Here is a 16,481-nt window from a genome sequence, read left to right as displayed (position 1 = left end):
ACCAGGATGTGGACAAGATGTGAACAAGTGTTATACTTTTTAATTACCCAAAAACCCCCCCACCCCCCCCTCCCTCCCTTCCTTTCCCCCCCATCCCCCCCCTCCCTCCCTCCTCCCTCCCTCCTCGCCCCCCCCTCCCTGCTGAGCCCCTATAGCTCGGGGGGGGAGGGGAAGGAAGACCATTCCTACCATTCGGCACAGTGATGAGTCATATACCCTCATATACCCTTTAAACAATCTATCCACCAGACCTCGTTTCCCTCTAGAATAGTAACAACTATACAAATCTTAATACTCTAATAACTTGTATCTATTCATGCTGCCCGTCTTTTTTTTTTCCTTCTTTACAGGTCTCCCTCCAATCCAAAAAAAAAAAAAAAAAAAAAAAAAAAAATAACCCCTAAAACAGGAAAGTCAAGTTAGGGGGGCCGGGTGAGCTGTTCAGTCTCTATCGAACATTTGTGTCATGATATCATAAATTTAACCCTCCTCAGAACACCCCTCCCCCGCACCCCCACAGGGAGAGCCTTGCCACCCAAAAAAAAAAAATCAGGAGGCTTCCACAACACAAAAAAACACAAAAAAAAAATAAAAAACGCTAAACAAAACAAAAAAAAAATAAAATTTCCTCCTACTCCTCCTCGAGCCATGGTCCCCCCCCCCTTAATGTCTGCGGGAATCCCTTGTCCGACCCCCACTACACCAAATCCTTTGTAGGGGACTCCTTATCCTCTCGGATCTTCTTTAGACAGTTAAGTTTTTCCTTTCCCCTATTACTGATAAATCAAGCCAATTAGGAACATATATTGGGTCCGCTCCCAGAAATTGAAAAAGTGTCTGAAGCTGCGAGGGCTCACACAGCTATCTTTCTTGGTACACCATTTTCTGCAATCGCTGACATTGGAATCCAATGAGACCCTGCTGATCCTCATTTAAAACAAGCCTGATTGACCATATTTTAAGTAATCTGGTTAACACCGTGTGGTAAGGAGCCATCCATTATTATTCTGGTGACCTATGGGTGAAGGCGGATCACTTCTTTCTCGCACTTTGGCTATTTTGAAGATTCACAAGCACTTTAGCATTTGCACTTTTCCCTGCGATTTGGGATTGGATTATTTGCATTTTGCACCTGGACTTGATACAACACTGGATCCATTTTGCACTTAACTATTTATTTGCTGGACATTCTTTTAATTTTTTTTTTTTTTTTTTATATTTTATTTATTTTCCACGGCAATTGGCACTATTGTACTCATAGAGTTTAGACTATAATCTGTTTGGTTTTTCACATAGATTTGGGTACACAGTTACACTGTGTACTACTCAAACGCACATTGTGACACGCATCCACTATTTTGATATAGCGCCCCTCACCTCACTATACAATATATGCAAGTCAGTCACCTGATTTTATTTGGGAGCAGCTTCACTCAGTTAGTCACTTGATTTATCAAGTATATAATTTAGTGTAATTCATTTGGCGTGAGATTTATTTTTCCTGTAGTGTATATGACATGACTACAAAAAAGCACCAGGCAGTGACTAAAAATATCCCAAAGGGCAAATTTAAACCAGCTAGAAAGAGAAAATAGATGACTACGAAATGCAATCACTGGTCTGTGTGGGTTATCATGAAATTGCACTTGTCATCATCCACCCCACCCAATCCATTCACCCCATCCACCCAACCCAATCCATCCACCTATCCATCCATCCAGGAATCCAGCCACACATCCATCCACTCCATCATCCATCCACCCATCCATTCATCCACCCACCCACCTATCCATCCACTCCATCATCCACCCACCCAATCCATACACATACCCCCCACCCCATACATACATCCTACCTCCCACCCATCCACCCACCTACTCACCTACCTGTCCACCTATCCCTGCACACCCATTCCTGCTGGTTGTGTACATTCTGGCTATCCCTCCTCTTTCCTATATAAGAGCAGTTTATTTCTTGGTATTGTTCTAAAGCTTACCATACTCTGTCCAATCCCCTTTTTCAACGGACCATACACAATACAGTCTGTGCAATCTCCTATAGATCTGCCATCTACTGTGTAGTGCAAAAGCTTGCCTTGGGGGGGGGGGGGTGCGAGTGAGGGGGCCAGGTCTGTTTTACGCCCCTCATAAAATATTGACCACCAGTTGCCACTGCTGTGCAATAACACAGCCCTTGATGTGTGGTAGGGTGACAGTGTTGCTCATGCACTGCAAAGTGACATTTCCTGTGCCTGCAGCACTTTTTTGAGACAGTGGATGGTGGATCTGATGTGAACCGGCCCTAACAACATTTCTTTTTTTTTTTTTTAAAAGCTTTTTTTACCTAGTGATCTGGCCTGTAAAACACCCAGTTTTATGGATGAAGCAAAAGAGTAACCCATGAACAGCGGTATTTTTAACCTGTGGAGAGGGTAGCGTTAGGAGTACTGGTAAATTTAGATGAACTTGACTAATAAACTCCTAATACTTGTTAAGCAGGATCAGAAATGGTGAAGGGAATTTACTAAGAGTAGCTGGGCATGGTCACTAATTAATTAGCTTCTAGCTTTTATTTTCAAAGATTAACTATATAAACTGAGGCTAGAAGCTGATTGGCTACTATGCACAGCTGCTTCAGCATATCTGACAACAGTCCCGAATTGTGCAGGACTGTCCCACATTTTGACCCTACTCACAAACTCAAACAGCAGACTTTTCTCACTTAACCACTTAAGGACCGGACCAATATGCTGCCAAATGACCCACGGGGTTTTTACAATTTGGCACTGCGTCGCTTTAACAGACAATTGCGCGGTCGTGCGACATGGCTCCCAAACAAAATTTGCGTCCTTTTCTCCCCACAAATAGAGCTTTCTTTTGGTGGTATTTGATCGCCTCTGCGATTTCTATTTTTTGCGCTATATACAAAAATAGAGCGACATTTTTGAAAAAAAACAATATTTTTTACTTTTTGTTATAGGAAAAATCAAATAAACTAAATTTTAGTCAAACATTTAGGCCAAAATTTATTCAGCCACATGTCTTTAGTAAAAAAAAAGCGCAATAAAAAAAAAAATAGCTACCTAGCGGGAACAGCAACACTAATACTAATACTAATAATTAGTGACACTGGCAATAGGGAGTGAAAGGGTTAACTAGGGCGGTGATCAAGGGGTTAAAACTTTATTAGGGGGGGTACGGGGGCTACCCTGGACCTAACACTAACTGCCTGTCACACTGACACTAAATGCAGTGATCAGTACATATATGATCACTGCATTCAGTGACACTGTGACAGGGGGGGGGGAGGGGGTGATCGCAAGGGGTTAATGTGCCTGTGTGTCCTGGTGTCAGTGTAGTGTTGTGCATACTCACTGTGTGATGTGATCTCTCCTCAGCGGCGGTTGAAAATACCGCCGAGAGGAGAGATCACATCACTTCCTCCTCCTGTGTTTACACAGGAGGAGGAAGTGACACGCAGGGGGAGCGCGCAGATTGGCTGAGAGCGATCAGGAGGGGGCGGAGAAAAACGAACAGCCGCCCCATATCCCAGATCGCTCGGACAGCCACGGAGACCGCCGCAAGTACCGGGGGGGGGTCCCGATCGGACCCCCGACCCACGTCTAGGCAGGGACGTACAGGTATGCCAATGTGCCTGTACGTGCCATTCTGCCGACGAATATGTACATGCGGCGGTCCGGAAGCGCTTAAAGGAGTTGTAAAGGTAAAAAAAAATCCCTAAATAGCTTCCTTTACCTTAGTGCAGTCCTTCTTCACTTACCTCATCCTTCCATTTTGCTTTTAAATGTCCTTATTTCTTCTGAGAAATCCTCACTTCCTGTTCTTCTGTCTGTAACTACACGCAGTAATGCAAGGCTTTCTCCCTGGTGTGGAGAAAGCCTCTTGAGGGGGGAGGGGGCAAGCAGGCAAGTCAGGACACTCTCTACTGTAATTTACAGATAGAGAAAGGAGCTGTGTGTTAGTGGGCATCCTGACACTCCTGCTCACCCCTCCCCCCTCAAGAGGCTTTCTCCACACCAGGGAGAAAGCCTCGCATTACTGCGTGTAGTTACAGACAGAAGAACAGGAAGTGAGGATTTCTCAGAAGAAATAAGGACATTTAAAAGCAAAATGGAAGGATGAGGTAAGTGAAGGAGGACTGCACTAAGGTAAAGGAAGCTATTTAGGGAAATTTTGTTTTACCTTTACAACCCCTTTAAGATGTTTTCTCCTGTTTCAGTGCTTTGTGTAACTGGACTGTAACAACCATGTGGATAAAGAATTTTGACTTTACCCGATAGACATACTTGTTTTGTGGTAGTTATTCAATAAGTGTTGAAGCCAGTATAGCAAACAGAATTTCTAGAATAAGCAATGCAGCTCGTTTGTTAAGAACAGCTTTATTTCAACACACACTGATAGGATTATGTTTAATATATAGGACAACATTTATTAAGTTTTATTTTATAATGTGGTATTGACAATTTGCCAATGTACATTTGGTTTATAGATTTAAAAAAAAAAAATGCTTCAAATATTATTTACAATACAAATCAGGCTATACACATGTACCACCTTTACCTATATAAAACTGCAATGTAAATCATCAATATTATTTTATTTACATTATTTTCATCTTCTCAAACATATAGTAACTGTGTGGCACAGGCAAGAATAATCTTTGCCACATTTAGAAACCTAAACAAAAGTGTGCGCAAAGCCACATTAACAAGGGCATACTGTACATCTGGTATACTGTACTTACAAAACTATAACAGGGACAAAGGTTTTTCATGTTTAGTTATATACATCTTTTGATCCAATTAAGTCTGAACCCATTCCAAAATTACATTAATATAAGCCCAGAATGATGTAATTATATGTACCTTATACATTTCTGTAAAAAAAAAATTCCTATATGAATAAAACAACAACAAAAAAATGTGTGCTGGTATGTTGTCATTTTATGCAGCTTGAATGTATCACCACTACACTTGCAGAGATTCCAAAAATGTTTTGTACAAGTTGTACCTTTAGGAACCTGTGGACATTCTGTGCTAGACATAAGATGGCCATACACTGGTAGATTTTCAAACAAACGTTCATACGAACATTCATGCAAAAATCCTCATCAGTATATTTGAAAACATGAAGTGATGGTAGCTGTATTAGTGCAGTTGCGACAGAAACAATTAAGTACTGTCCATAATACTTTTTTTAACATGCATATGTTGCCATGTGGCATACAACAGTGATAAGAATCCTTTGATTAACGTAACTTCCATTTTACTAAGAAACTTATATTATGAGATCATCATTCATATGCTTCTTGTTCAGGGAGCTGCATAATCATGTTACATTCAGTGAACTAAAATATTACAAATCCAATGCTTTTTTTTTTCATCAGAAAAATATCCAAAAGTCATACAATTATATATGCATGCTTTATTTTTACATGTTTCTCTATGTAATGAAATACTTTACAAGTGCTTATAAAAATGTAATAAGGTAAAAGTTTAGCTTTTACAATACCTGAATAATCATTAAATAGAACTATCTTCATAAGCTAAAACAATTTCTGTTTGAATGGATTCAGATATGAAATTAGCTTTTATATAAATATCAGGTTAAAGTACAACTCCAATCAAAACCTTACTATTGTTTTAAATATTGTGGGCATGATTTGAAACCTCTGTAGGATTTTGTTGCAGTCTTGGTCCTTTGGATAGATTTTCAATCGCTTGCTATTTCCATAATTCCCCCAATAACTGTAAAAAAAAAAAATGCCCCCAACAAAAACATAAACATCATAAAAACCTGACAGGTTGTTACCCTTCTATACTTTATTTTAAAAAGGTTTTCTTATTTAAAGAGAAATTCTCTTTTTAATGGTTCATTGGTCCATTGCCCATACACATTACAATCTAATGCTGCGTACACACGATCGGAATTTTCGATGAAAAAAGTCAGACGTATTTCTCTTCCGTTCATAGACGGACACAGCTTTCTTTGACATTAGGGTTATGCTTCTTCCTACCAGGAGAGTTTAGGCAGAATTTAACAGCACTTAAAGCGTTAAAACCTTTCCTTCATGCTGCTCCTCCCAGGGGGCGTGGCTCCCCCAGGCATAACCCACACCCTGCTCTAGGAGCCTCAGTCTTTTTCTGCCTAACAACAGGAGAGGAGTCAGGCACTTCTAGAGTCCTGTACTCTGGAGTTTTTTTCTTGCGATTTTTCTCGCTTTTATTATTTTGTTCCTGCATTTTTGAATCCTGTGATTCTTCTATCAACAGCCGACTGGGTGACAGGCTGGGTCCTCGACTCTTGTAGTCCCCCCATGTTCGGCCATCGAGCGTGTGCCGGCCCTTAGCTCAGCTTTGGGACGTCCACGACAGGCTTTGGTTCTAGGGCACACATATGACCGGTCTTTTATGGCTTAGTCACAGTGTGTCTGGCCGACAGCCATGCCGTTTACGGACGTTGGTTCTGTCTGGGATACCTCCAGCCGGGTAGTCGCAGGACGGGTAAGTAGTGGCCCCTTATTTAGGTAAGTGGTCTGGCTGGAATGTTCCCGGGGGAGGTCGACTGAGGGTTTTTTCCCTGCTTTCCTCTCTCCCTTATTCCTCTCCCTCCTTCCCTTGTGGGTAGCGGCTGTGAGTTTTTTTTTTTTTGGGGCTCATATACACCTGGACCCGTGTGTGTAGCGCGGGCTGTGTGTTGTCACTACAGAGGGCTGTGGTGTTCACTACAGGGCCTTTCATGTGTGTTGTGAGGTGATTTTTTTGTGCTGAAAACAGTTTTTTTCCCTCCGGCCTCTGACCTCCTCCGGTTCGCCGGTTGGCTCTGTCAGGGGCTGTCCAGGATCTTCTGGTCGGGGGAGTGATTATGCCAGTTCCCTCGTTGGAACGGTCTCAGGGGTTTTACTCCATTCTGTTTGTGTCCCCACGGAGGATGGGGCCCGGTCAATCCTGGGCCTCAAGTCCCTCGTTTGTTTTGTCAAGGTGCAAACTTTCACGTGTGGTCGATTCGCTTGGTAATAGCGGCACTCCATCAGGGGGATTTTTCTGGCATCCTTGGATGTCATGAACGTGTACCTGCATGTTCCCATATCCTCTAAGCACCAGAGATTCTGTGCTTTGCGGTCGGGGGGGACCATTTTCAATTGGTGTCCTTCCTATTCGGCGGGTTTTCGCCAACGTGCTCGTCCCGATACTGGCCTGGCTGTGACAGCGGGGGTTTGTTATCATGGGATGTCTGGACGACATTCTCCTACGAGCTTCTTCGAGCTCTGAATTGGTGGAGCCGTGTCTATCTCGTGTCAGGCTCTCCGACAGTTCGGCTGGTTTCTGGATTGTCCTGAAATCAGGGTTGGTTCCGTCTCAGGGACTGGAATACCTGGGACTAGTCCTGGATTCCGCCGGGGCGGGAGTGTTTTTCTCCTAACGGAAAAACTTCAGAATCTGCTGTGCAGCAGTTGCCGACCCAGAAGCGGTCATCTCTACGATTCTGCAGGAAGGTTCTGGGTCCGTTGGTGGCCTCTTTCGAGGCGGTTCCGTATGCCCAATTCCACGCCAGGGTACTTCGGAGGGAACAGCTGTCACGTTGGGACTAGCTTCCGTCATCTCTGGATTACCAGATTCAATCGAGTCATCTGATCTTGTCTCCCCTGGTGTGGTGGCTGGCGTTTCCTGTGCTTCGGGCCGGGTAGTCCTTTTTCTGCAGGCCACTGGACAGTGGTCACGACGGATGCCAACCTCTCCGGTTGGGGAGGGGCGCTTGGGGCACCCAGTCAGCCCAGGGGCACTGGACTCAGGTGGAGTCCTGCCTACTGATCAACGTTCTGGAGCTCCGAGCAATCAAGCTTTGCCTTGCCAGGTGGTCCCTGGATCTACTGGTCCGACCGGTCAGGATCCTGTCCGACAACGCCACGGCCGTGGCGTAGGTTGATCATCAGGGAGGCACACAGAGTTCTGTTGCAGCGACGGGGGTCGCGCACGTCCTTTCGGTGGGCCGAAGGGTCCGTTACGGCTCTATCGGCCGGGTACATTCCGGGAGTATGGAATTGGCTAGCCGACCTCCTAAGTCGCACTACACTGGGCCAAGGAGAGTGGTCTCTCCACCCGCAGGTGTTCATGGTCTGTGACAAAAGTGGGGCACTCCGGACGTGGACCTTCTAGCGTCCCGTCTCTATCGGTAGGTGCCACAGTTCGTGGGCAGGTTTACGGGCCCATGGGCGGACGCGTCAGGCGTGTTGGTGGCTCCTTGGGGTCACTATCGCCTAATTTACACCTTCCCTTCTCGGAAGCTTCTTCCTCGCCTGCTGCGCAGAGTGGAAGCTGTAGGGCTTCTATCAATCCTGATTGCCCCAGATTGGCCGCATCATTCCTGGTACGCGGACCTGGTGCGTCTGATGGCAGACGCCCCCTAGCGTCTTCCCCTGGGAATTGATCTTCTGTTACAGGGTCCGATCTTCCACCCTGTTTCACAGCCACCGGCTTTAGCGGCGTGGCTGTTGAGAGCCAGGGGCTGAAGGACCGAGGCCTATTGGGCTCGGTGGTCTCTACCGTGCTGTGTGCACGGAAGTCTACCTCACGTAGGATTTCTCATCATACATGGAAGGCCTACATCTCTGTGTGTGAGGAGATGAAATGGCACCCTCGTATGTACGTACGTACGTACGTACGTACGTACGTACGTACGTACGTGGTGTACAGGGTTCTGCTGTCTTTGCAGCAGGGAGTGGTTCAGGCTCTCGCCTTAAGTACGGTTAGGAGCCAGATTTCTGCTCTGGCTGTTTTACTTGCAGCGACCCTTGGCATCACACTCCTGGGTGCGTACGTTGGGTCAGGGGGTATGGCAGGTGGCCCCTCCGGTGCGCCCTCCATTACCCCCATGGGACTTGAATTTAGTCCTTTCGGTGCTTCGGGATGCTCCCTTTGAGGACATTCGGGAGGTTTTCTGTTTATTGTCACAAAAGGTGATTTTATTTCTGGTAGCTATTACCTCGATCAGACGTGTGTCTGTCTGATCTGGCGGCCTTGTCTTGCAAGGCTCCCTACTTGGTCATCCGTTGACCAAGGATGAGGTGGTGCTGCGGCCGCAGCCATTTTTTCTATCTAAGGTCATTTTGGCTTTTCACATTGATGGGGACATTGTTCTTCCATCCTTATGTCCTCAGCCAAAATGCCAGGAGGAGGCCACTTTGCATCCTCTGAGTGTGGTTCGGGCCCTATGAGTGTACTTATCTGTTACGGTTCCGTTCCGGAAGTCGGACTCGCTGTTCGTGTCGGTGGCTGGCCGTACAAGAGGGCCTGGCGGTCTCGTCGGCCACCGTTCCTAGGTGGTTCCGACGGATTGTGCTTCAGGCCTATGCCCTAAAGGAGCGTGCGCCCCCCTTTCGGGTTATGGCGCATTCGACCAGGGGGATCGGGCCTTGTGGGCTTTCCAGCATCATGCCTCTGTGTTACAGCGGTGTTAGGATACATCCTCATTCCACGCTTTTTCAAAGTTTTACGAGGTGGATGTGTGTGCATCTTTTGATGCCTCCTTCAGCCGCAGGTGTTACGGGCGGCAGTTTATGGTTGGAGTTTCTCCGTTGAGCAACTCCGGTTTTTGTTTGGGGTGTAACCTGTTTTGCTGTGTTATTTTTCCACCCTTCGAATTTTTTTGACACTGCTTGGGGACGTCCCTAATGTCAAAGAAGGCTGTGTCCGTCTATGAACGGAAGAGAAAATAGGATTTTTTTTATACTCAACGTAAAATCCATTTCTCTGAGTTCAAAAACGGACACAGCACCCACCCCTCCTTGGTCTGTACTGCTTGTTACGGACTGAGGTTCCTAGAGTAGGGTGTGGGTTATGCCTGGGGGAGCCACGCCCCCTGGGAGCAGTGGCACGAAGGAAAGGTTTTAACGCTTTAAGTGCTGTTAAATTCTGCCTAAACTCTCCTGGTAGGAAGAAGCATAACCCTAATGTCAAAGAAGGCTGTGTCCGTCTATGAACTCAGAGAAATGGATTTTACGGTGAGTACAAAAATCCTATTTTTTTCATCAGATATTCTGACCCGTGTGTGTGCCCCATCGGAGTTTTACCTTCGGAAATTCCGACGGACTTAGAAGGAGAACGAGAAAATTTCTATTGGAAATTCTGTTCGTCTGTATGGAACTCTGATGGAGAAAAAAACATGCATGCTCAGAATCAAGTCGACGCATGCTCAGAAGCATTGAACTTAATTTTTCTCGGCTCGTCGCAGTGTTGTACGTCACCGCATTCTTGACGGTCGGAATTTGGTGTAACCCAGCGTGTATGCAAGACAGCTTGAATGGAATCCCGTCTGAAAAATCCGTCTGAGTTTAAAATCCCAACGGAAATTCCGATCGTGTGTACAAGGCATAACTGTTTAATTTTTGTACTATCTTTTTACGATTTAACACTAACTGTTTTGTGTGAGAGTCAAATTCAATTCATATCTAATTATTGTGGATGAATTTGGCCTGGCGGCGAATTCCAAGGAAGTTTGTTGTTTGACCTGTTGGTCTCGAAAAGTCTGCAGATTCACCACCAGGAATAAGGAACAATCTATAATGTAACATGTCACAGTAGTCTGTATTGTGAAGGAATTGATAACCCAATCTTCTTTTATGATGCTGTTAGGGAGATCTAAAATTTCTGTATGGGGAGAGATATTTGTACTTTTTAATTATTTATTCAAGTGTTGAAATTGGTACTTGTCCCGTGGCAGTGTCCAGCATCCACTGCCTTTTTGTTTTCCTTTTGCTTATTAGCCCTACAAATTACAAGAGTTGAATAACCATTTTTTGTCCCCATGGACCTCAATAATATTCATTGAAAAGTTTGCAAACTTCAAGCAAGATTCCCAAACCTATTTGCAAACCAAACCCAGGCAGATTCGCGCATCGCTAATAATCATGTAGGCCTGCTAATAAGGAAAATATCTCCAGTTGAACACAAAAAGGACAAAATACCCTCCGTATTCTATCTTAAACAAAAATGAAACATTTTGCCTAGAGTTCAACTTTAAGCCTAAGGCACAGTAGGCCAGTGCCCATGGGTGGTAGAGTGCCCATATTATAATTTTATCATCTAAAATAAGAAGCAAGAAAAAAAAAGAAAAACTGGTCCATTAAGTACCTAAAACTTCAAAACGACTATTTGGAGAAACAAACTTACTTGTATTTCATTGTATTTTATTAACTCTAAGAAACCTGGACATTGGTGGTGTGACAGTTTATCAGGATAATGTTACATGTGTATCAAAATGACAGTGTTTCTTGACGGTTATTAACATTAAAGTGGGGGTTCACCTGAATTTTTTTTTTTAAAGCCAGCAGCTACAAATACAGCAGCTGCTGACTTTTAAAAAATTAGCACTTACCTGTCCAAGTCGCCCGCGACGTCGGTAGCCGATGCCGAGCGGTAGCTCGGCTCTCGGCTTCCCCCGCCGCCATCCTCGGTAAGGGAATCGGGAAGTGAAGCGCTGCGGCTTCACTGCCTGGCTCCCTACTGCGCATGCGCGAGTCGCGCTGTGCAGATCCCACTGGTCCCCGCTGTGTTCTGGGAGCCGAGTGTTTCCCAGAACACAACGGGGGGGGGGGGGGGTGACACGGAGGGGCCGGACTCCAGCCGGAATCTATACCCGGAAGTGGTGAAAATACCTGTTTTATGCAAGTATCTGCACCCCCTCCCCCCTGAAAGGTGTCAAATGTGACACCGGAGGGGGGGAGGATTCCAACTTTTGGGTGAACCTCCGCTTTAATTACTGATAAACATTTTTGCTTTTACAGAATTACAATATCTTGCCCACCCACTTCTCCATTGCCATAATACAGGGGCGACCCTTGCATTAAGGGTGCATGGGCGTTGCCCCCTCTATCCTCACCACCCTCTATATGGTTAATGGATAGATTCATGCATTGCATGAATCTATCTATGGCTGCCGCCTTTTCAGATGCCGGGCGCCTGAATTACAGGGGTGTTTTTTTTAAGCATCTGATTAGAGCCATAGGCTCTAATAGGCATCAAAATAGGGTGAACTTGGAGTCCACCCAGATGTGTTAAAAAGTCAAATGAATATTTGCTTTTCTAACACTGAATTGCCTCTCCGCCAATCAGGAATGCTAAAAGATCCCTGCCGCAGCCTGTCCCCCTGCCCGATTATCCCTGATGTGCCCGATGATCCCCGCCGATTGGGTAAGTGCCAGTGGACCGGCAAAAAGCAGGGTGAGGGGGTTGTTTGCCACCCCCCCCAAACAAAAAAACACCAGCTGCTACTACTATAATATCCTAGAGCAGGGGTGCCCAACAAGTGGCCCGCGGAGCCCTCTGATGTGGCTCGCGACCTCCTGCTCTGGGATGGAATAAAATAGAATACTGTTATTAAAGGTAAGTTTATTACTGAAATCACAGTGTATATATGAGCATATCTGCTCTACAGTGGTTACTGGGATGCTTTCAAACTGATCCACAGGTGCAGAGAAGTGCACCTGTGGGTTACCTGCACTGAACCATAGACTGTTATTACCTGCAAGTTTGGTGTGCTGAGAGTAGAGTGAGCTCTATAGAGCCGAGTGGGCTGCCATCCACCCACTCTGCTCATTGTGGCCCGCGACCGGTTACCAAGTCGCTTAAGTGGCCATTGCCCTTCAAAAGGTTGGGCGCTCCTGTCCTAGAGCTTCTAGGTTAGGTTGGTAGCAATGCTAAAATATGTCTAGCTCGTTTTTCTTTTTCAGTAATATGAAACACTTTTATTTTCTATATAAAATAAGGACTTATTTAGGAAGAATAAATGTATTGTATAGTTAAAAAATGTTTCACTAGTATATTCATCAGTTGTTTTCACAACACCTTTCTTCCTTTATTAATTATCCTTGCAGGTGAGCATGCATCCACCTCAGTAAACATCAGTCTTTTTCAGACTTTGGATCTTCTCCCGTTGCTGCAGCTGCTTCATCCTTTGTATTGCCTAAAAAAAAAGGAGAGGACAATAATTAATTTTCAATAAAAAAAAAATTGTAATTCTTTATTTTCAAAGACAAAGTGAGATTAACAGTCAATACAAATAGCAAAGATACATAATCAACAAAAAAACAGGCAATAGGTTGAAAGGGGTCATATGTTGCATTAAGAATTCTTAAATATCCCGGCTATACACAGTAAATAAGGCACGGAAAGATGTTACGGCATCAAGATAATATCTATGTACGAGGCCTTCAGACAATGGCTTGCATGACCCAAAACCTATAACAATGTATGCGAAGCTATATCATACAAAAAGTTTTCACAGCTGTTCGGGAGGCAGAATGTCCCGATTCCCGATGAATTTTAGAATTTTATTCAAGTTTTAATAATTCTAAAAGTGCCCAAACATAGGACATTAAGCATGACTAATTGGAAATGTACTGTTTTTAGTGGATACACATTTTTCTTTAAATATTCCTTAGAAGACGAAGTATCCCTTTTTTATTTTACAGTATTTAGTTCTTTGTCCCATCCTCCTAGGTTCCCTGCAACGCTAGCTGCTATGTCAAACAGAGCAGCCCCTCATGCACAGCTGCTCAACACTGCAGCTAGCAAAGAGACTGGTGCTAATAAACGCATGTCTCCAGTCTGCCAGCACTTGTTAGAGGCATGAGGGATGTAACGGAACGTGAGAAGTGTCAGCCTCACCTCCCTCTGCATTTCTTTTTTCGGTGCTTGCCTAATTGTTGACCAATCCTCACAAAGCAACAGGGGTCAGGTGACAAAAGTCTGTGGGCACCACCATATGTAATGATACTTCATTCTTGGCTTCAGATGTGTTCTGATTGGCCTTAACACATGGACTGTGCAAAGGCATGAGATTGATATCTTATTTGTAACATAAATAAAATGTATGATTTCCTATTGCAAATATGGATTCTACTCTGCATTGTGGTGTAATATAAGATTTGTCTAGTTGATTTATTATTTATTTCATTTCTGTGAGAGGTGCTGCATAAAATATCAATAGGTCAAGGTGAACTTGCCAGGCACATGACACGATGTCCTAAACTAAAGCCAAAGTCTCTGAAACATCTCCAGTATTATATTTCCCCTACTCTGCAGGAAGTAGTGACAAGGTTGACAGAAGTTAGCAGTCTACATAAATACTCAGGGCAGTCATCTACTCTTGGCTTGAAATCACAGCCAGTCTTTTCCGACTGTAAATGATTGATTTATGTATCAAGTCTCAATAATATATAAATTATTTTATTGTTATGTGTATTCACTACATCTTTTCTATACCTTAAAGCGGAGGTTCACCCTAAATATGAACTTCATATGACTAACAGCAGCAGCCTTAATACATGTAGAATCCTTTTTTTTTTTTCGTAGGTCAATGTTTACCTTGATTCAGATGCTTTTAATGTTGCTTCCGGGTTTCATTCCCCGCGGGAGTGGGCCTGTCGTTCGTTTTCCCCGACGGCCCAGTGTCTCCTGGGATTGATGTGTCGAGACTCCCAGGAGACGATCTTTACTGTATTCTTGAGCTATCTCGCGGGTCACGTGACTTGGCAAGCGGTTGTCATGGTAATGAGGAAGTGTTGACGGTGCAGGTCGCGCTGCTCGCCGTCAACACATCGCATACGCGGGATCCTGCGTTGCTACCAGGAAGTCTTTGCTTGTGGGCTTCACAATGCCCAGAAGCAAAATGGAAAACGCCAGGAATGAAATTTTAAAACTTCTCCTTTCTTAAGGAAAACGAGTATAAGCGGCTAGCAAGTGTGCTACATTGAGATGTGTTACACTATGCATTGCACATAAAACTAAAAAAAAGAGAAACTGCGGAACCTCCGCTTTAAGATCAGTGAATAGTTTCTATTAAATATAAATATATTTTTCACATATATATGCTTTCATTAAAAAATAAATACAAAAATATGCATTCTAAAATCCTGCCTATTCTACTCCCTAAAATGTATTATTCTGTTTTGTTAAATCAATGCCTATCTTTCACTTTATGAAAATTAAAGGAACACAAAAGGCAAAAATGTTTTAAAAAAAATAAATAACAAACATGTTATACTTACCTCCACTTTGCAGTTCGTCCTTCGGCGGCTGTATATCCTCCTCCTCGCAAGAGCTTTCCACCTTCATGCGAGCTTGCATTGTGGAAAGCTCTTGTGGATGCGCTCCTGTGATACAGCCGGCGGCCATAGCCGCCGACTGTATCACTCGGCCCTTTTCCCCCCCGCGCGCCGCGTCATTTGATGTGATTGACAGCAGCGCCAGCCATGGGCTGAGCTGATTTCAATCCATCCACGGTAGCCAATCAACGCCCAGGCTGAGAACCGAGGAGGATGACGGGGCAAGCGCGGGACTTTCGTGGGGTCAGGTAAGTAAAACGGGGGCTTGGGCCTTACTGTCGGATGTTTTTTCACCTTAATGCATAGGATGCATTAAGGTGAAAAAACATTTATCTTTACAACCCCTTTAAACTGGGAAGTTTTCCACTGTGAGAAAATGGCTCAATGCATTACACAACATGTTTTTAGACATTGTAAAGTGAGTGGGGAAGTGTCTAATGGCATTTTAAAGCCATAGGGGAGCACAGGGATAGCTTCAGCAGTGTAATGATAGTTTTTCAATAGTCCAGTAAACAGAAAGGTGTCATTGGAAGGTGTAGTGCAGCAACAGAATACTGTACATAGTTACATTTACATAGTTATACATAGTTATATTGGTCCAGCTTGGCCGATACCATACCTGGCCAACTCCCCTGGAATTTCCTTGTGCCATCACCGCTCTGCCTCTCCGCCACTCTCAAAGCATTCTCTGAATGGTGCCTGTGCTGAGCGGCTGATCTACTGTGTTCACAATGCAGCAGGTTGGCCACTCAGCACAGAACCTTCCAGCTTCCAGGGACAACAGCCAGGTATGGTATATACATAGTTACATTAGTTCAAGCTGGACCACTGTAACTATATGAAAATATACCCCCAAAAAAAACATTCCATCTTTAAAAATATTAAGCCATGTAAAGTAGGTCACGTATATGGATTTCAACTGATTATTTCTCTGTTAGACCAATGTTCCATTTTAAAGAAAACATTCAATGTTAAAATGGTTCTAAAGGCAGACGTTTTTTTTAATCTTAATGCATTTAATGTGTTCATCTCCCCCCCCCCCCCAGCCCCTTCCCCTATACTTACCTGAGCCTTATCTTGATCCAGTGCTGTGGCCGTGAGCAGTGGCTCCCTCCTATCCCTCTCTCTCTCTCTCTCTTCACTGGACATAAAGACAGCAGCAGTAGCAATTGGCTCCTGCTGCTGTCAATCACAGCCTGTGAGAAGGGACCGAGGGGTGGGGCCAAGCTGCGCTGTGTGTGTCAATAGACAAACATAGCCTGGCTTGGGATTGAGCCTTCACATGTGCCCCCATAGCAAGCAGCTTGCTATGGGGGCACTCACCAGGAGTGACGGTGGGGGACCCCAGAAGAGGAGAA

General features: G+C 44.5%; 1 protein-coding gene across 2 annotated transcripts in view; it reads right to left on the bottom strand.

The window, feature by feature from the left end:
• Positions 1 to 12,599: 12,599 nt before the first annotated feature.
• LOC120929548 (protein LBH-like) overlaps positions 12,600 to 16,481 on the bottom strand; it is a 51,253-nt gene continuing 47,371 nt past the window's right edge. For both annotated transcript variants that reach the window (XM_040341125.1, XM_040341126.1), the window contains one exon: positions 12,600 to 12,980. In XM_040341125.1, the coding sequence (XP_040197059.1) occupies positions 12,919 to 12,980 (62 nt within the window). In that variant the 3' untranslated portion in view covers positions 12,600 to 12,918. The remainder of the gene's footprint in view (positions 12,981 to 16,481) is intronic.

Source organism: Rana temporaria, chromosome 2 (assembly GCF_905171775.1).
Source record: "Rana temporaria chromosome 2, aRanTem1.1, whole genome shotgun sequence".
NCBI classification, from domain to species: Eukaryota; Metazoa; Chordata; class Amphibia; order Anura; family Ranidae; genus Rana; species Rana temporaria.
The sequence above is the reverse complement of the archived record's forward strand: the minus strand, read 5'-3'. Positions and strand labels throughout refer to the sequence as shown.